The 22582-nt window shown below is 39.4% G+C and overlaps 1 protein-coding gene across 2 annotated transcripts in view; it reads left to right on the plus strand.

The window, feature by feature from the left end:
- The window catches only part of fancc (FA complementation group C), a 68469-nt gene that overhangs the window by 13839 nt on the left and 32048 nt on the right, over nt 1–22582 (plus strand). For both annotated transcript variants that reach the window (XM_061900606.1, XM_061900599.1), the window contains 4 exons: nt 15490–15577; nt 15686–15780; nt 21411–21518; nt 21842–21906. In XM_061900606.1, the coding sequence (XP_061756590.1) occupies nt 15490–15577; nt 15686–15780; nt 21411–21518; nt 21842–21906 (356 nt within the window). The remainder of the gene's footprint in view (nt 1–15489; nt 15578–15685; nt 15781–21410; nt 21519–21841; nt 21907–22582) is intronic.

Here is a 22582-nt window from a genome sequence, read left to right on the forward strand (position 1 = left end):
TCTTTTTCATGGACGCCCCTGCTTATTTCAGCAAGACAATGCCAAGCCTCATTCGGCACCTATTACAACAGCGTGTCTTCGTAAAAAATGAGTGTGGGTACTTTCCTGGCCCGCCTGCAGTCCAGACCTGTCTCCCATCGAAAATGTGTGGCGCATTATGAAGCGTAAATTACGACAGCAAATACCCCGTACTGTTGAACGACTGGAGCTCTACATAAACAAGAATGGGAAAGAATTCCACTTTCAAAGCCTCAACAATTAGTTTTCTCAATTCCCAAATGTTTATTGAGTGTTGTTAAAAGAAAAGGTGATGTGACACAATGGTAAACATGCCCTTTCCCAACTACTTTGGCACGTGTTGCAGCCATGAAATTCTAAGTTAATTATTATTTGCAGGAAAACCATAAAGTTTATGAGTTTCAACATCAAATATCTTATCTTTGTAGTGCATTCATTTGAATATGGGTTGAAAAGGATTTGCAAATAATTGTCTTCCGTTTATATTTACATCTAACACAATTTCCCAACTCATATGGAAACAGGGTTTGTAGATAGCACACTAAAACTGATCTATTTAACGTGTGCAATGTGGATTGCGTCTTTTAAAAGCTCGGCAAAGGGCGTGCAATCCATTTTGTGTCTTGTCTTCATTAATATGCAGAATATATGGTGATCGTGAAAAAACCCACAACAGTGGGAAAAGAAGATGCAAATATAATTATTTAGCATGTGCAATTTGATGTATCAACACTCATCAAACGCTATTTTGCGTTTTATTTAAGATGTGCCAAATGGACGTGCAAACTGACAGTTCCACACAGGACTGCAGGATCAGTGCTTGCGTTGCACAGACGCGATTGACAGATACAAATCCTGCTGCCTACGTGTGTCAATATTTTGGACGGTCAGAAATAAAAGATATTAAGACATTGAAAAATATTAATACATTGTCTATTCCCCAACATTTTATTTTTTTGCTGCTAGAGGACTTAAGGGGCTGATTAAATCAAATTCAATTGATGCGTTTTTATGTCCTTTAGTATTGTTTTAATGGCAATCATTTTTTTTAACAGAATGTTTTATTAAAAACATTTTTTTATGGAAAAAAACTTAGTATGCATTTGTTTGCATGTTGAGCAGAGTAATGTGCATCTTCACACCAATGAGCGCACCTTAAGCTGTAAAGAATAAAGAGATGTCATTGTAGATATAACGGAGAACTGCTTTCCAAAATACCAATAAAAAGTAATACACATCTCCTGCATGTTTAAAAACTTAGCAAAACACCACAGGTAGGAGCAACCTGATAACATAAATGTGCAGTAAATGTCTCCGTGCTGATGCCCCTTATATTACATGCAAAATCTTCATTCAAATAAATTAATTTTCAGTTGCACGCACAGTTTTAGTAAATCACACGCAACACAGCCACTATTCTTGTACACGCAAATTTATAGATTGCACATGCTGTTTATCGTTTGGATCTTAGTCTTAGGTCTTGCTATCTCAAACGCCAATGTTGTCTATTTTTTTCCCTCCTTGCAGAATGTTTCCAAATGGCTCACAAAATGTCTTGCTCTAAAAGTGTAAAAAAGTCTAACACGATAAACACCATGTTTGTTTTCACTGAGCTTAGGAGAAGTTTACAACCTCCTACGACAGAGTGCTGGATTTTTACCTCCTAACAGCCCAAGAGTGCAATGGACTCATTTATTAAATCAGTCAAACTTTATTTAGACCTAACCCAATAGTTGGGTTTGCGGTAATTTGGGGAAGACTCATAAATGACAGCATACGGACACAGTTTGTGGAAATAATTAAGTTTAAAATACCCCATTGTCTAATGTTGATAATATATTGATCTCAAATACTGTACATCAAATGTTTTAAATGTTTTGGACACCATTGCTCCTAACAAGGTTACAATAGCTAAAAGTAGTTAAAAGACGCCAAGGCGAAATGAAGACTCGCCCGGGCACAAAAGTGGGAGTGCCGCAATGCTGAACGGAAATAGTTTGAACTTGAAGTCCAATCTTCAAGTTCATTAAGAGCTTTACAACAAAAAATTAGATTTATTTAACCAGATTTTACGTAGAACAAGTGAAAAATATTTCTCTGAAATAAACATAAACTGTAGTGACAACTCTCGTGTCCTGTGTCTAGATTAACAAACCCTGCAGTTTCACTTCCAATAGAAGTCATTTCTACACAAAGTTTCCAGTAATGTTTCATTCTAAAGTTCAAGGCATTACAGATGTAATAATTCCTGCAAAACAAATAGCTATTCTGCAGCCAGCTAGTTAAGTAGAGCTGGCACATTTCACTCCTGTCACTGACAAAGCAGTTAGGTGATTATGGAAAAATTAACATCATGAGATCATCCACGGTATGAGTTCTTCGACATGCTGCCTTGATGAGTGCTCAGCAGTTTACCACAATTCGCTCATCTAGTTAACATCTTACTTCAGACTGGAACATTTCGAAAAGGCATAAAAAGTGCTGTCATTAAGCCACTCTTAAAGAAGAGTAGTCTTGATGCCACAGTACTGAACGACTATTGGCCGATATCAAACCTGCCATTCTTAGGCAAAGTCCCAGAAAAATCTCAACAATCTTTTTAACACCTGAAAAACATTGCTAAACTCAAAATAATGATGTCTAAATCCGACTTAGAACGTCTAATGCATGCCTTTCTCTCCAGTAGGTTAGACTATTGTTTTGGTCTTCTCGCTGGACTGTCTATACGAGCTGTAAAGCAGCTGTAGTACATCCAGAATGCTGCAGCTTAAATCCTGACTAGAACTAGGAAATACGACCAAATTAGTCCAGTGCTTTGGTCACTGCACTGGCTTCTTGTTTCTCAGAGAATAGATTTTAAAACATCTCTGCTTTAGTACAAGTCTTTTTTACATTGTCTTGTACCGAAGTACATCTCTGATATGTTAGAGACATATGAACCATCTCGGCCTCTGAGAACCTCAGGGGATTGTCTCCTGCTGGTGCCCAGAGTCAGGACTAAACATGGTGAGGCTGTGTTTCAGTTTTTCGCTCCTAAAATCTGGAATAGTATTCCTAAAGATGTGAGACAGGCTTCAACAGTGGCAGTTTTCAAATCCAGGCTAGAAATACTTATATGTAATTGTGCATATGACAACTGAAAGTATTTTATCCGTATAGTTTTACTTTGATTTAAATTATAATAGTTTTTATGGTTAACGATTATTTTATTTTTGGATTTGGCTTCTTGTGATTTTCTGTACAGCACTTTTAATTGCCCTGTGTAAGACTTGTGCTTTATGAATACTCTTGCCTTGCCTTGCCGAATAAATCAAGCCCGAGGTGCTTTATAGACTTAAAAACCTTACACAGTAATATTTTGTCTGTCTTGCAAAATGTATCAATTCTTTTAAATTTGACAGAAAAATTGCGTTGCAAAAATCTAAGAAAAATAAATGTCATTTTAAAAGGTTGCTCTCAAAAGGTCTTGGCAAAACAACTTGTATCTACAAACCCCGTTTCCATATGAGTTGGGAAATTTTGTTTATATTTACATCTAACACAAATTCCCAACTCATGGAAATGGTGTTTGTACTTGTCACAGTTTTTTCTTTGACCCATGATTTCAAAACCAGTTATTGACCGATTTGGTAACACAAAATCTTAATGTTAAGTAATATAATGTGCAAAGAAATACATGTTTGCCAAACCATTTACCATTAACCATACTACAAGAATGCGAAAAAGCGGCGAAAACACGGACATAAACATTTATAAACATTCATTTTAGCGTCAAAATATCACTTGCACGTTTTTTAAATGAAACATCTATAAAAATGCGATCCAGACAACATTTGTTGATCGCTCGCCTCAGCCGCAGGTACTCGCTGTTCCGCACTGACTTACAGGACGGGGAGACGATCAGGAGAATTGAAACAAGCTGGCTGTTCAGCTAAGCAACTAGCTACCTTATTTGTTGCCTTCGTCCGCTGTCCGAGCCACAAAACCGATGGCTGTCAACTTTGCTGCTAATCATATTGGGATGATTACAAACTGTACACTTTTAGTTCCGAACCAGTTGTAATTATAGATTATTTATCAGTAGCCAGCGAGAAGGTATATTTTTGACGTGACAGATTGTACACAAAAGGTCACAACACCGGAAGTATATTACTCGAGGGGGCGTGGCTACAGGATAGAGTCGCCAAATGGGAGACGTTTTCTGAGTTCTTTGCATGCATGTTGTAGAATTTTACGTAACAATTTCAATGATGATAATGCAAAAAATTATCTACTAAAATGCCCCCAAAATTATTTGGTACATAACATGGGCCATGTAATTACGAAAAAGACAGCCAGAAAAGGTTGGTTGATTAGAATAAATCTAAAGGTAAAATGTTGTGTAGCAAGGCACCCAATTTACAGGAAATGTAGTTTTGGATTTTTTGGGGGTATGCGTGGCAGCAGTTGGTAATGGTAGAAATGTTCTTGATTTTTTTCTCAAAGGGTGCTTCACACCCTTAAAACCAAGATAATGGCCAGTTGCATGTGGGTTTATTGCTATGATCTGGACATACCTACTATTAATAGGTAATAATAGTCCATCCATCCATCCATCCATCCATTTTCTACCGCTTATTCCCTTCCAAGTCATAAAATTAATATTAGCACAACTACATCTAGGTGTTGCTGGCCCAAACTGGTGATCTGAGAACTTAAAATGACTTAAATCGACAAGTACCTGTCAAAATCTTTCCATCCTCCAATCTGTTAGTATGACTCCTGGCAAACGTCATGTAGAGGTGCATAAAAGGAAGGATTGGGTTTAGAATATAAAAAAAAAACGAAGGAGTGAAAGCTGGTATAGTTTAATTGGACTGAAATCCCTTTTACAGCGATTGGACTCATAAAAGACCAGCTGAGGATAGCCTGCTTCTTGGCAGCACTTTGCATCCCTTGATGATTTAACTACTTTCTTTGTGAGTTGTGCCCAAAATATAAAGTGTTAAATAAAAGAGTTGATACTCTGGAAAGACGTTGGTGTTTCTTATTTTCCTGTTGATCTCAGGTTTGGCATTATAATATATTTGCTATGCTAACAAATCAATACCGAGCACCCGTCAGCAGCCTTAATGCATGAAAGGATGACAAGCAGTTGGGTTAGTAGCGCCATACACTTTATTTATGTGCTCACTTTGGTAACTTTGCTATTCATTGTTCTCTGATTGATGATGTAGTGTTTACTCTTTCTGTTCTTTCTTCTAAATTAGCCAAGGACGTCTATAAACCTGTTCCCTTGACTGCATTGGCTACAGTGATCAGTGTCTATCTTGTCTTTAATGAAAGCCCTATTAACTTTGAGCTTTTTTATACTAACAAGAATGTTAGCAAAGTTATGCAATGGATACCATGTACATTTCTTGAGGTGCTATTGACATGTAGGTGACAATATTCTTTGCAGCTGCATCATAATCATTGTGCACTCAAACACATCTCTGGATCACATCTGTGTTACTGTTGGGGGGGGGGGCTTTGAAGAGAAGCCCGTCTATTACCACTCTGCTTCCCATTAATGGTGATCCCACTCAACTAAATGAATCAAACTAGCCCTTTTTTCTGTTTGATGCTTTTTTTAAACGTATACAGTATGCCTAAAGCTACCGAAACATTTGCTACTTTGAAGATGAAATAAGAAATACCGGTAATTAAAGTTTTTGAACCTACCTCCCCTCCTTGTATGTACCTCCAACCGATGCCTTTTGTTGCATAATTATTGTTTGATGTCCTTCAATGAAGAACCCACAAAGCAGGAAATGATACAGAAACATTTTGCCCCAGGGGCATCAGTAGCTCAGCCTGAATAGGGACTTAAAGGCATGGAAGGTGGTCTTTTAAAGACCCACGATGCAATAAAGTGTGGATCTTTTTTTTAATCAGACATCCATCCATCCATTTTCTACCGCTTAATCCCTTTGGGGTTGCGGGGGGCGCTGGTGCCTATCTCAGCTACAATCGGGCAGAAGGCGGGGTACACCCTGGACAAGTCGCCAACGTATCGCAGGGCCAACACAGAAAGACAGACAACATTCACATTCACACACTAGAGCCAATTTAGTGTTGCCAATCAACTTATCAAACATCCATTCATCCATCCATTTTTTTCTACCGCTTATTCCCTTTGGGGTGACGGGGGGCGCTGGTGCCTATCTCAGGTACAATCGGGCAGAAGGCGGGGTACACTCTGGACAAGTCGACACCTCATCACAGGGCTAACACAGATAGACAGACAACATTCACACTCACATTCATACAGTATATTAAATACGGTGGGGTTGGGTAGTTTTGGCAGAAATCAAAATCACAACAACTGAACCTTCTATTTTAATTTGGTTAATGCAAGGTTATTTTACTCTAAACTCAGTTTAATCTGTAAATGTTTATTTTGAAACAAGTAACTAAAAAACATGCACGGATGAAGAATTAAGTATATTTATTGAAACAGTGGGATTGAGAACCTCAGCGAGAATAAAACAAAACATATTTTTCTCACAAGAGGAAAAAATGTACAGTCGTCGTCAAAAGTTTACATACACTTGTAAAGAACAATGTCATGGTTGTCTTAAGTTTCCAATTATTTTTACGCCTCTTATTTTTTTGGAGTGATTGGAGCACATACTTGTTTGTCAACATTCATGAAGTTTGGTTCTTTAATGAATTTATTATAGGTCTACTGAAAATGTGACCAAATCTGCTGGGTCGAAGGTATACATACAGCAATGATAATATTTGGTTACATGTCCCTCTGCAAGTTTCACTGCAATAAGGCGCTTTTTGTAGCAATCCACAAGCTTCTGGTTAAATTTTTGACCAGTCCTCTTGACAAAATTGGTGCAGATTAGCTACATTTTTTGGTTTTCTGACATGGACTTGTTTCTTCAAAATTGTCCACATGTTCTCAATGGGGTTTCAGACAAGACTTTGGGAAGGCCATTCTAAAACCTTAATTGTAGTCTGATTTAGCCATTCCTTTACCACTGTTGACATGTGTTTGAGGGTCATTTTCCTGTTAGAACACCCAACTGCACCCAAGATCCAACCTCCGGGCTGATGATTTTAGGTCGTCCTGAGGAATTTGGAGGTAATCGTCCTTTTTCATTCTCCCATTTACTCTCTGTAAAGCACCAGTTCCATTGGCAGCAAAACAGGCCCAGAGCATAATACTACCACCACCATGCTTGACGCTATAAATGGTGTTCCTGGGATTAAAGGCCTCACCCTTTCTCCTCCAAACATATTTGCTGGGTATTGTGGCCAAACAGCTCGATTTTTGTTTCATCTGACCACAGAACTTTCCTCCAGAAGGTCTTATCTTTGTCCATGTGATCAGCAGCAAACTTTAGACAAGCCTTAATGTGTCACTTCTGGAGCAAGGGCTTCCTTCTTGCACGGTATCCTCTCAGTCCATGGCGATGCAAAACACGCTTGACTGTGGACACTGACATCCGTGTTCCAGCAGCTTCCAATTCATTGCAGATCTGCTTTTTGGGGGTTTTCGGTTGACTCTTGATCACCCTGACCAATTTTCTCTCAACAGCAGGTGATCGCTTGTGTTTTCTTCCTGATCGTGGCATTGACAAAACTGTGCCATGCACTTTATACTTTCGAACAATTGTCTGCACAGTTGCTCTTGTGACCAACTGTTTTGAAATGTCTCCAAGTGACTTTCCTGACTTTCAGATCTGACCCTTTGACTTTCCCATTGTCACGTTTGTAACCGACTCTAATGACTGCATCACATGAGCCCTATTTAAAAGTGCTCAGAGAAGTCAACAGGTGTCGTCAATCATAATCACTCACATGAAGTTAGGCCATGCCATGGAGCTAATTTGATTTGATTGTAACTTTTCTACATCACAAAAATTGATAATGTATGTTTCTGTATGTATACATTTGACCCAGCAGATTGGGTCACATTTTCAGTAGACCCATAATAATTTCTTAAAAAATCAAACTTCATGAATGTTTTTTGTGACAAACAAGTATGTGCTCCAGCCTCCAATCACTCTATCACAAAAAAACAAGAGTTGTAGAAATTATTGAAAACTCAAGACAGCCATGATAATATGTTCTCTACAAGTGTATGTAAACTTTTGACTACGACTGTATATCTTGCAAGGAAAATACATGTAATGACGTTCACCTAATTAAATTGTTAATTTTTACAATACAACTATAATGTTAACTAATCTTGCAAGGAAAATACATGTAATGACGTTCACCTAATTAAATTGTTAATTTTTACAATACAACTATAATGTTAACTAATCTTGCAAGGAAAATACATGTAATGACGTTCACCTAATTAAATTGTTTATTTTTACAATGCAACTATAATGTTAACTAAAGTTTTTTTCCACACTCTTTTTCCATAATTTGTGTCATTTATAAATGATTCTGATCAGTACAACTGCTTGTTGTTGGGAGCTTATAAGTAATCCGAATCTACCGCATTTCCTTGAATTGCCGCAGGGCATACAGTGGGGCAAAAAAGTATTTAGTCAGCCACCGATTGTGCAAGTTCTCCCACTTAAAATGATGACAGAGGTCTGTAATTTTCATCATAGGTACACTTCAACTGTGAGAGACAGAATGTGAAAAAAAATCCAGGAATTCACATTGTAGGAATTTATTTGTAAATTATGGTGGAAAATAAGTATTTGGTCAACCATTCAAAGCTCTCACTGATGGAAGGAAGTTTTGGCTCAAAATCTCACGATACATGGCCCCATTCATTCTTTCCTTAACATGGATCAATCGTCCTGTCCCCTTAGCAGAAAAACAGCCCCAAAGCATGATGTTTCCACCCCCATGCTTCACAGTAGTTATGGTGTTCTTGGGATGCAACTCAGTATTCTTCTTCCTCCAAACATGACGAGTTGAGTTTAAACCAAAAGGTATACATGGATGATACAGCAGAGGACTGGGAGGATGTCATGTGGTAAGATGAAACCAAAATATAACTTTTTGGTATAAACTCAACTTGTCGTGTTTGGAGGAAGAAGAATACTGAGTTGCATCCCAAGAACACCACACCTACTGTGAAGCATGGGGGTGGAAACATCATGCTTTGGGGCTGTTTTTCTGCTAAGGGGACAGGACTATTGATCCATGTTCAGGAAAGAATGAATGGGGCCATGTATCGTGAGATTTTGAGCTCCTTCCATCAGTGAGAGCTTTGAATGGTTGACCAAATACTTATTTTCCGCCAATATTTACAAATAAATTCTTTAAAATTCCTACAATGTGAATTCCTGGATTTTTTTTTCACATTCTGCCTTTCACAGTTGAAGTGTACCTTTGATGAAAATTACAGACCTCTGTCATCATTTTAAGTGGGAGAACTTGTACAATCGGTGGCTGACTAAATCATTTTTCGCCCCACTGTATAGTATGCGCCCGCCTTGAATTACTGCCAGGTCATACTCGCTTCCCAAAATAATTAGCGCTAGCTTAATATTACAGCCTGGTCAAACTCTTGACGTCACAAGTGACACTTCCCCTGTCATCATTTTCAAAATGGAGGAGGCTGATTTCAATACCGGTAATTTGAAATCGCATGAAGGGAAGAAGATTAAGAGCTATTTAGTAGGGTTTAAGGTCCAAGCTTACATCACACTCAATTTTTTACTGCATACCTTTGGTAAGCGCAGGAGTGAGAAGATGTTTTAAATTAATTAGCGCCCCGGTGGCAATTCAAGGAAATACGGTATCTCTTTTTTTGTGAAGTGCACTCTTCATAATCACAACCAGCTTTAAATGTTGCATACCAGTCCATGTGTTACCTTTGGATACAGACACACTGACGGCTGGTGTTTGTGTTATCCTCCATAACACTTTTTTGTAGCAGACTGGTTGGGACAGTGTCATGTGACATGACTACTTAGCCTACACGCTTAGCAACACCCAGCAGTCTGTAATGTAAATACACAAGCAGTAATGTATTTTGAGGGCACCGTCTATTAATAAAAATGGTCTAAATGTCACTTTTGATATTTTTTGATTATTCACCCAGCCCTAGTGTATTATTTTGGATTTCAGTGTTTACAGTGCTGTATTCCTGGCCACTAAATGGTTTTACTCTGTGAAGTGAATACTTTTTTATATAGCGCTTTTCTTTAGAGACTCAAAGTACTTTACGTAGCAAAACCCGTTCTCAACATATTTAAACTACATTTAAACCAGTGTTGATGGCACTGGGAGCAGGTGGGTAAAGTGTCTTGCCCAAGGACACAATGGCAGAGACTAGGATGGCAAACGGGGCTCGAACCTGCAACCCTCAAGTTGCTGGCACGGCAGCTCTTCCAACCGAGCCATGGCCGACAACCACATGGTGAGAAGAAATACAGACGACCCTCATTTACTGTATGTCTATTGTTTTGAACTACATATGAGCCAGGCCACGACAGTGCTTTGTAGTACCTGATAATACCTGAGCCAAGTAGGCTTTGGACTGTGTCCATAGGTTTTAACTGTAAACACAGGCAACGGTGTATTTGAAATTATTTCTTGTTGCGTTTGTGCTTTATGTCCTTTTTCTTTTGAGTGACGAAAAAAGATTAGGTGCCTGTTCACCCAATCAGCCATTGTCTGAAGGCCACCGAAGAACGAATGGACGATATCTCAGAAAAGCAACTGAATGCGATCGTACGAGAACTCTTTCACCCTCTGTCAACACTTGAGACTCGGTCTTGAGTTTCTCCCTGCTTGAGCAACCGCACATTGCCTCAATTACACTTGCATATGTCCAATTGCACTGTGTGGGCTTCTGCTGCAACAAAGCTGTGCTGTTGAACTTAATTAGCTCAGAGTTCAAACACACGATACAGGCTTGATACGCGTTAATAAGGTAATACTGTACACAGGCACACATGTGCAGACATATGCCTCTAATACTGTAGGTTACTGCTTGGTTTGGGTATTGTGTTATTTGTGCTGGGAAGTGTTGCTAAAATTCCCAAAAGCCCAACATTTTTTAATAGGCTGCTGAGAGAAATAAGGCACATGGTGGTTTGTGAGCTACACTACACACACACAAAAACACACACACACACACACACACACACACACACACACACACACACACACACACACACACACACACACACACACACACACACACACACGAAGAAAAAGCATAGCACCCTGGTCCAAAGCCAGGCTCTGTTCTGTCTTTCACTCAGGCTGACATGGTGAGAACCACAACATGAAAACTATGCGGTTCTCTGAAGGAAGCAAACCTCGGCAGCCCACATTGCCGTAATCCTGCTGAGATGTCGGGAATCTGGATAGTGCTGACGTCGTCCAGACTTAGTGTGTAAAAATGTTTTTTTTTTATAAAGAGCACAGTGTATATATAAGTGTGTTTCCATTCATAAACCTACTGCTGCTTTGTATAGTACGACTGAAACAATGGATGTGACGACATCCTTACAAAATGTGTTGTTATTATTAATTTATTATTATTATTATCATGGAACTTGTAATGAAATAGTCTCATAAAAGAAGTGAAGGTACATAAATGTTATCCATATATATAAAGGCATATATTTGTGTTTTGTTCACTATTAGTATTTGTTCACTTGCATGATACCTTTTAGCTCTATTTTGAGCTCAATTTTTTCAGAGCCACGTTCTGCGGGTGGCCTGCGTGTAATCGAGTTGAACAAGTGGCAGATGAAGGGAGTGCATGAATCTCAATTGGGAGCACATCTCACCGATTTTGGCACTCAACAGAAAAGTGACTCAAAACTATGTTTAGCATGATGACTAGTTAATTATTCCTGCTACTGTGATTCCAGGGGTACAAGCAAAACAACTTGGTTTTGCAAATGTCCACAGGAAATAATTGTTAATGCCAGCCACTGTGCTCATGGAGCTCTGTGCCCATACACAATGGCCTCTGGCGTGGGCAGCGCCGCTTCACAGGGCTTCAATAGGTGCCGCTGTTGCTCTTCTGCTGCAGCAAAATGTAAAAGTGTTTAATTTGATATGCAGGGAAGCCTATTTTTTTTTATTTTAACATTGTAGTCTTTTGGCAGTCAAAATCACGACCATGATTAAAATTCGATTAATTGTTTTTGTACAGTTTTGATTAGGGCTGACGTGCTTAGTTGGATTGAGCGGCTGTACAAATCCAGCTACCATCATCCTAGTAACTGCTGTTGTGTCCCTGGGCAAGACACTTCACTCACCTTGCTCCCAGTGCCGCTCACATTGGTATATGAATGTGAATGAATGTTTGGTGGTTGCCAGAGAAGCCATTGGCGCAAATTTGTGGCCACGTTTCTGTCAGTCTACTCTTGGACAGCTGAGGCTTCAAATGTAGCTTACCACCATGACCGTGTGAAGGTGGAGTGAATGAATAATGGGTTCTAAGTTCTCACTGTAAAGCACTTTGAGAGACTAGAAAAGCGCTATATAAATCAAATATTTTGACATTGTTATTATTATTATCATTATCCTTTGCTTTCCTCTGAACTGATGCAGTCTAAAATCCTTTGCTTTTTCCATTTATAATAAAAAAAAGCAACGTTTTTGTCTAAATTACAAACCCTGTTTCCATATGAGTTGGGAAATTGTGTTACATGTAAATATAAACGGAATACTACAATTTGCAATTAATTTCCAACCCATATTCAGTTGAATATGCTACAAAGACAACATATTTCATGTTCAAACTAATAAACTTTTTTTTTTGCAAATAATCATTAACTTTAGAATTTGATGCCAGCAACACGTGACAAAGAAGTTGGGAAAGGTGGCAATAAATACTGATAATGTCGAGAAATACTCATCAAACACTTATTTGGAACATCCCACAGGTGTGCAGGCTAATTGGCAACAGGTGGGTGCCATGATTGGGTATAAAAGCAGCTTCCATGAAATGCTAAGTAATTCACAAACAAGGAGGGTGCGAGGGTCACCAATTTGTAAGCAAATTGTCGAACAGTTTTAGAACAACATTTCTCAACAAGCTATTGCAAGGAATTTAGGGATTTTACCATCTACGTTCCGTAAAATCATCAAAAGGTTCAGAAAATCTGGAGAAATCACTGCACGTAAGCGATGATATTACGGACCTGCTGACCACTGTCAGTAAATACAGTTGGTTGCTACATCTGTAAGTGCAAGTTAAAACTCTGCTATGCAAAGAAAAACCCATTTATCAACAACACCCAGGAACGCCGCTGGCTTCGCTGGGCCCGAGCTCATCTAAGATGAACTGATGCAAAGTGGAAAATTGTTCTGTGGTCTGACGAGTCCACATTTCAAATTATATTTGAAAACTGTGGACGTGGTGTCCTCTGGAACAAAGAGGAAAATAACCATCCGGATTGTTATAGGCCAAAAGTTCAAAAGCCAGCATCTGTGATGGAATGGGGGTGTATTAGTGCCCAAGGTATGGGTAACTTACACATCTGTGAAGGCACCATCAATGCTGAATGGTCCATACAGGTTTTGGAGCAACATATGTTGTCATCCAAATAACGTTATCATGGACGCCCCTGCTTATTTCAGCAAGAAAATGCCAAGCCACGTGTTACAACAGCATGGTTTCGTAGTAAAAGAGTGCGGATACTTTCCTGGCCCGCCTGCAGTCCAGACCTGTCTCCCATCGAAAATGTGTGACGCATTATTGAAGCGTAAAATACGACAGCGGAGACCCCAGACTGTTGAATGACTAAAGCTCTACATAAAACAAGAATGAGAAAGAATTCCACTTTCAAAGCTTCAGCAATTAGTTCCCTCAGTTCCCAAACGTTTATTGAGTGTTGTTAAAAGAAAAGGTGATGTAACACAGTGGTCAACATGCTCTTTCCCAACTACTTTGGCAATGTTGCAGCCATTAAATTCTAGGTTAATTACTATTTGCAAAAAATAAAATAAAGTTTATGAGTTTGAACATCAAATATCTTGTCTTTGTAGTACATTCAACTGAATATGGGTTAAAAAGGATTTGCAAATAATTGTATTCCGTTTATATTTACATCTAACACAATTTCCCAACTCATATGGAAACGGAGTTTGTACATTTTTTGTTACGGAAGCATACTGCTGAAACTACGGTACAAACATGGCTGACGGGGTGGAGAGGCAGACAGCTGCAGGGTGCAAGGTGTGGAAGATGTGATTTGAATGTAAAAAAAAAAAAAAAGGGACCGCTCCAAAACGACTTTCCAAGATACAATCAGAGTAGGGCAAGATGATGGTCTGTAAATTGTATGTGAAATTTTGACTAAAGAACCACCATATTGGCCACTTGGAATGTTATTAAATGAATTACAATCATAATACAACCCCTTTGAAGGAAAATTTCACTTTTATGGAATTTTTCCGATTGTTTACAATCCTTATGAAAGACAAGAAGACAGAATTTATTTGTTTTTTTCAGTCTAACACGTAAGAATCAGCTCGATCTAGGTGGCTAGCATTGCATCTAAAGAAAGCAATCAGTTCTACCTCTAAATCACTTTAAAAAGGCATTCACAAACTGACAACAATTCTTCATTTACATTCCGTAGCTTGTATTGTAACCAAGCTTTTGCGACATTGTTATTGTAATACCGAACACTGAGGAACTATTTTTCCAGCGTAGTAATGCATCATTGTGTAAAAGCGAGCTACGCAAAGAGATAAGCTCGCTTCTACGTCAGCGTTTGAGTTTGGTGTCCAATCACATTGTGTTGTGCATTACAATCTGTACTGCCTGAAAAACACGAACAATCATATTACAGTATCTGTAAAGTATTAGCATAACATTAGCTCGACAGAGTATGTAGTTGTAAAAACACTCATGACATGCTGCATGTATCGTGATCTACTCTAAGGTTTCACCCTTCCTAAGTGTTCGCTTCTAAAAGTAGTAGTTCATTCTCCATATATCCAGCATCAAAAATATATGGTTGTGAATCCCCATTTGTCTAAAAATAGTCAAAAGACAGCGGACATTGGAAAATGATTAGAAAACACTCGCCTTTGTTCCCAGAAGTAGGATTATACATTTGCTACTGGAAGTTGGAAGTGCGCAGCTATGGAAGCTAAGAAAATTTGTTCCAGCAATGCTTAAAATGACCAAAATAAAATACCTATTGTACATACTGCATATTGTTCTTAACATGTCTGTTACTACATTATACACTTGCAGTGGGTATATAAAACTTTGATGGATGGTTTTGAAGTTGTTTTTGAGTGCTTTCAAGGCTACAATGACTGCCATTAGCCACATCATCCAAGCATTGTTTATCATCTTTATAATACTAAAAAAATGTGTTCTTATCTCATGATTGTGAATGATGGGCAAAAAAAAAAAAAGTGTAATTCCCATTTAAGATTGCATTTGTTGTAATACATTAGTGTATGCAATCAGTTAATGAATCTGACTATTATTGAACAATCATAAACAATAAATTACGTTCTTTTGACTTTTGCAAGGCCTCCACGACAGAGACCATGAAGAACATGCCTTCTCTCGGCCAGATTGTGGGCCGCCTTTGCTGGAACCCAGTTGTCACTGCTAATGGTGAGTCCTGGACATATCAATACACATTTTCTCCATGTTAATACACTTAAAATTGATTGACGGGATTGATATGCATCATTCTATAGAGGAGTGTTTGTTTTTTTAAAGATGAAACCAGAGCGCTGATCATTCAGTGTCTGTGGGCACTGTACACCGAGCACCCAGGCAACACTCTGGAAAGAACAGCTAACCAATGGGTACAGGTAGGTATTTATAGAATTTTTAATCATTGCAATGCAATGGTGCACTTTGAACATGCATGATATGGCTGCATCTCTTTTGGTCACTGATTTGTGTGTGAGTGAGTGACTGTAAGAAAAGCTATGACTTGCTTGGGGAAAAGTCTTAAGATACTACCAGTGTTCCGAATAACAGCGCTGATCATTTTAAAATCCATCCATCAATCCATTTTCTACCGCTTGTCCCTTTTGGGGTCACGGGGGGTCGCTGGCGCTTATCTCAGCTGCATTCGGGCAGTAGGCGGGGTACACCCTGGACAAGTCGCTACCTCACTAATAACGAGTAATGTAATTAAATACTTTAAAGTATTACAACGCTGTTAGCGAGACGTTTGATGTAACATAATTCCACAGAAATTCCGTCACTGCGTGCAAACTGCAATTCTGAGCGAACAAACTGCTGAGCCAATGCTACTCTGTCTGGGTGCCGACGTCACACGTTACTTAGCAAAAGGTACCGCCTCTTAAAGGTACACACAAACACACACTCTTGTCTCATGGAACGTTTCAACTGCAAATACCACATATTTGAAGTTTTTGTTTAAAGTAACGCAATAGTTACTTCCCCTGGTATATACATTCATCCGTGCATCTATTTTCAACCACTTGTCCCTCTCTGGGTCACTGGGGTGCTGGAGCCTATCTCAATTGCACACAGGCAAAAGGTGGTCGTACACCCTGGACAAGTGCCACCTCATCGCAGGGCCAACACAGAGTGACATTAAAGAGTCATTCCATTAGTAATTTAATTACTTTTTTAGCAGGGTTACAAGTAACTATAATTACTTTTTTTTATAAAGTAATTTCCAAACTACGTGCTGGGTTGCACGTATAAATATTGAGATTCTGTCATTTAATTAGGTCACTACAAAAGTCTGTTTCCTAATGGACGTTGGTTTGTTCAAATCAAATTTCCCATAAGGAAGTAATGGTAATTGAAAACATCTGTTCTAGAGTGAAACTGTCACTTTTTCCCTTTTGTCATCATTGGTATCCTACAGTCATCACTATAATCCCTTAAAAAAGCCAAATACACCCTTTCTGTTAATTGTTTTTACTGCAAAGATGTGTTTTTCCTCAAAATCTGAATTGTAAGACGTTCAACGTTAGTTTCCATAATTTTCTAGTACTAATCTGATCATAAGGATAATAATGTGAACTTCCTGTGTCCCTTGGCCAGTGTTGCATGAAGAATGAGACTGGTTTCTGTTAGTTTAATCAATTTTTTCCCCCTCTTTGAAAACCAAAACTGTGAAACATACTTTCAAAGCAAATTAAAATTGGCTGGTTAACTTCCCTTTCTCCACCAGAAAAAAGATTAGCATTTATATTGTGGTTCTACCCACTGTGAGACTTTACTGTGGTTTTAGGGCTCACTAGGGAGGCAAAGAGAGCAGAGAGAACTTTTTAAACTAGGTTCAAACAGATGCTTTATGGTGCGGAACCTTCCCATTTTTACTAGATTAACTTTGTTTGTGTTGTTTTTGGTTCATTCATCAGCTAATAAAACATCATAGGAAGGCAACCTTACATTTCCAGGTGGCGTTTGACCCTTTGAGAATGGAATCACATGCACATATTCAGTACATGACCTGTGTTTTATTGTATGAAAATCAACATTTAAGTTTGTTAATTGATATTTTAGTGAGTTAGGTTTTGAAATTTTATGTTAAAAGCAAATTTTTTCATGTCTTTTAACACCACTTACTTTCTGAAGAGGCAATAGTGATGCCCCACATGGATGTCACTCTTAAATATATTAGCAACATAATTATTTTAATTCTTACTCATCGTTTTGTACTGTAAGTGAATGGCATAACGTAACTACACTCGTCGAATTAGACTATCCATCCATTTAGCCATCCATTGTCTACCGCTTATTCCCTTCAGGGTTGCGGGGGGCTCTGGAGCCTATCTCAGCTACAATCGGGTGGGAGGCGGGGTACACCCTGGACAAGTCACCACCTCATTGCAGGGCCAACACAGATAGACAGACACCATTCACACACTAGGGCCAATTTAGTGCGCTAGGGAAAATTAGACTAATGTAAGAACAATTAGGAACACCTTTATTTTATTATCTTTTATATGAATATAAACATTTGTGGAATATGAATATGCTGCGACATGGTCTTTTGGAGTTTAAAATACACAACTGTTTGCGTAATAAGTTTTTGTCCCGCTATGGCACACATTATGATGCCCACGTTTATTTTCCTCCATAAATGATTGCATGTGTAGATTATTTTTGCCTTCTCATTTTGTCTCTCCTCATTGTGTGCCTGTCATCGCCACATCAAGAGCGTTCCAGCCGCTGTTTGGAAGCAGATCTATGTGCTGTCCTTGTAGGAGGACCACACAGTAATGCCGAAAAGCATGGCAGGGTCTTTGAAGAGATGATAAATAAAGTGTGAGTGTTATATTAAAGGGCTGCTGATTGCTTAATCTTTGACGGGGTTCTTTAGTGACTCAAGCGGGTCAACCACAGACAGTCCCTGGAGCCTCTGTGGTTGCTGTGTAGTGTTAAAACATAGTTCTAACTCTTAGCTCACACTGGCTAGAATACTTTGTGTTTTGATTTGGAAATAATGGTCTACATCAAAGAGGTACTTATTTCTTCCGTCTTTGGTGTATAATTGTTTATTCTTTCTCTCCTACTTTCAAGTCTGTTGTTCCATCGGTAATTTTTGAATGCCATTACTGAAGAATCAGAAGGTAAGGGCAAAAAAGAAAAGTATGATCAGGACCATATAACTTAAAATGTAATTTAGTTGTAGCATATTCACTGATGCGATGAACATGTCACCGTCGTCAGCACAATGTGGCTAAAGCCAACATAAATCCAGATAAGTAATACTGCAAGACAAACGAAAAGGACCATGCAATTCCAGCAACGTATTAAAAAAAAAAGTCTTATTGCAAATGGTTGAGCCATTTCTGTTCTCAACCTTCAACCTTATTTACTAAAGGAACTTTTCTTTTAAAACATAATGGAACTGTACCTCGCCTTTTGAGTACCCGAGCTCAAAAGTTTTGGGAGACGAGCTACCGCTCAGCGAGGCATGTAATGTTAGACAGTAATAATGATAACTGTGACACAACTCCATACGGTTAGTATTGCTGTTTAAAAAAATAAAAACCAAAAAACCGTGATGATAACTGCACTTTGATAAACTCGCGAACTGACTGGCAATAGCTTGCTAGCTTAAATACTGACATGAAAACAAGAGACACTAACATTGTTGCCAATCAAGTAAAAAAAGACCCCAATCCAAGCTATCTGAGCAGTTAAGCTAATCAATTGTGCACATTGAACCTACAAGCTGAGCTCTGTGTCTCTCAGAGTGATTGTTCTTTACTCAGGAATAAAGACCAGCCCGTAAGAGAAACATGGAATGGAACCGCCCTCCTACAGACACACTCTCCATGGATGAGGCTGAGTCTGAGGTCACAAACGCGGACATGTCCATTATTGGAGCCAAGGTTGCTGGGGTAATCAAAAAACTGCCCAGGGGCAAGGCCCCAGGAGAGGACGAGATTCGCCCCAAATACCTCAATGCTCTGGATGTTGGGGGACTGTCGTGGCTGACACGTCTCTTTAACATAGCTTGGAAGTCTGGGCTTTTACGTCTGGATTGGCAGACCGAGGTGGTGGTCCCCCTTTTCAAGAAAGGGGGGGAGCTGTGGATGTGTTCCAAATTATAGAGGGATAACACTTCCAGCCTCACGGGGAAAGTCTATTCCAGTGTGTTGGAGAGGGGAGTCCGGCCGGTAGTCGAGCCTTGGATACAGGAGGAAAAATTTGGTTTTTGTCCTGGTCGGGTAACACACGACCACATTTATGCCCTCGCTAGGGTACTGGAGGGGTCATAGGAGTTTGCTCAAACAGTCCACATTCGTTTTATGGATTTGGAAAAAAGCATTCGATAGGAGCAGCACGGTGGCGCAGGAGTTAGTGCGTGTGCCTCACAATGTGAAGGTTCTGGGTTCGATCCTAGGCTCGGGATCTTCCTGTGTGGAGTTTGCATGTTTTCCCGTGACTGTGTGGGTTCCCTCCAGGTACTCCGGCTTTCTCCCACCTCCAAAGACATGCACCTGGGGATAGGTTGATTGGCAACACTAAATTGGCCCTAGTGTGTGAAAGTGAGTGTGAATGTTGTTTGTCTATCTGTGTTGGCCCTGCGATGAGGTGGCGACTTGTCCAGGGTGTACCTGGACAAGTCGCCACTCCCTGCGACCCCGAAAGGGACAAGCGGTAGAAGATGGATGGATGGCATTCGATTGTGTCCCTCGCAATGTCCTATGGGGGGTGCTCCAGGCTGCTCCGCCAGGGCTGCCCTTCGTCACCGGTCCTGTTCATTATTTTTATGTACAGAATTTTTAGGGGCCGTCTGGGTGGGGAGGGTTTTGAGTTTGGTGGCCAGAGGATCGCATCTTTGTTTTTTGCAGTTAATTTGTTCCTGTTGGCGTTCACTGGGATGGTGTGGACCCGAATGTGAAGCTGCTGGGATTAGGATCAGCACCTCCGAATCTGAGGCCATGGTTCTCAGTTGGAAAAGGGTGGACTGCACCCCCTGGGTAGGGAGTGAAGTCCTGCCTCAAGTAGAGGAGTTCAACTATCTCGGGGTCTTGTTCACGAGTGAGGGAAGAATGGAACGTGAGATTGATGGATTGGTGCAGCGTCGGCACTGATGCAATCTCACTGTACCGGTCTGTTGTGGTGACAAGGGAGCTGAGCCAGAAGCATTAAATACACAAAAAAATGCAAAATATGGGGTTTTCTGACTGTTTTCTGCTATTTGTGATGGCTTCTTGTGTCGACTCACTGTAGGGCAGGCTTGGAGGACTCTCACATGGTAGTAATCCACGTTTGTTTTGTGAAACGACGCGGAGGGTAAAAGCAAAAACAAACCGCACACGGCACTGACTTTCGGCCGCCCGGTATTCCAACTATTTTACTTTTGTCTCGCTCTGCCTTCCCCATGATTCCCCTTTTGTCTCCAAAAACATCCGCAAAGTCCGCTCTTTGTGTTGTACTTCTTACTGCGCTCCGTTGAACGTGAGGCCCTGCCTAAACAAGTCCTTAACTTTAATGTGAGGATGCAGAGAGTAATTTTGTAATGGTTACATCAGTTCCCAAATTGATTAATAAATCCATAATGTTGTTTATAAATCATTTCGACCACTGAATACTGCTGTCTATCAATTTTGTGTACTAAAATAAAAAAAACACAATGCCACAAGAAAGATACGTTTTAGTTTATAGTCTAATCAGTTTAGAATTTCCTCTCTTTGGACCTTCCTCACCAGTCAGCCTTTTTCACTTGAGAATCACTTGAGTTTATTGATGTTGTTTTATCAGTGTGTGATGAGGCCCCTTCTGAAAAATGCTTGTAAAACACTTAAGTGCTTTGTATCAAAGAATGCTCACATCTGAAGGTTCTCCTCATATGTTGTCCATACATTCTTACCTCCCGGAATGCCCCCCCCCCCCATTTGTGTGTCAAATGGTGCAACATTCTTAGAATCCAAAAACTCAATAACATTCTATTTAAGGTCAAAATTACCTCTTGCATATTGTTTCTCTTTAACAGAGAGTGTTGTGCCAACTTGCGACTGAAGACGACACAAATTCATCCAGGCTTTTGCTGAAAGGATTGGGCTTGTCGCCAACACAGTACCATCAAGAATTCCTCAAAAAAGTAATGTCTTATTCTATCATGATGGTGTCCCATTAATATACACTTTTATGTATGGTAATGGTTTAGATTATTGCGTAGCTAAATTAAAGTTAGTCAGTTGCACTTGCACAATTCAACAAGTAGAGAGGGGCAGAGTTTGTATCATTCTACCCCTCTTTGTGTCTCAGCAATTACTATTAAGTGTTCACTTTCTGTATTTAGAATGTTCCTTCTTCCTCTTAGGGAAGAAAAGATAGGAATGTGTAAAAATAAAGTTATTTTAGATCTCAAATTGCCTAATCAGTAATCCATGTTCTATGTTGGCTACTTTTCCCATTATTCAGGTGGTGAAACAATTGCAGGAAAACAGTGGAAAAACCTGCCATTTGTTGGGGGATGTAAATCAGAGGTAAAGCCGCAGCCAGTTTTTATTCTTTATATTTTGCTTAAGCAAATCAAATATCTATTGACTTAAATATATTAGACCTTATGTTTCCTCCAGGGAAATGTCTCAAAGATTGGTTGTTTTATATTTGGGGTCTCTGAATTTATACGGACCAACCAAGATGTGCCAAATTACTTCTTCCCAACGTAGTCATAGCTTTTCTTCCCATCACTTACACATAGCAATAACCTGGAGAAATCAGACTTCCTAGAAAAAGTGTCCGAAAGTTAACAAACAACCAAGTAGGAGTTATGATGCTAATGTTAAGATAATGGTTAATGAAGCAGAGTCATCAAGCAACGGTCGAGCAGCTAAATATATATCTTTGTTAACTACAATTTACCTGTTAAAATCTCACTCAAATTTTTATCTTTGATTCTTTCATCTTATATTTGAGTCCGTACAGTAAGCTTCCTATACAAAATTTTGTCAAACCTGTCATAGCGACCACAGAAGGAAACAACAGGGGCTACTTTATACAGGTAACCATGACAAACTCTTACATTGAAGCTGGACAAAATGGGAAGCGTTGGATTAGAAAAAACGAGCGATGACATGTTGACAATGATTCATTGATACCACAAGAGTAGAAAATTGCTGCTTGCTTATCATTAGAAGTTTTAGAACAAATGAGGGAGAG

Source organism: Nerophis ophidion, linkage group LG01 (assembly GCF_033978795.1).
Source record: "Nerophis ophidion isolate RoL-2023_Sa linkage group LG01, RoL_Noph_v1.0, whole genome shotgun sequence".
NCBI lineage: Eukaryota > Metazoa > Chordata > Actinopteri > Syngnathiformes > Syngnathidae > Nerophis > Nerophis ophidion.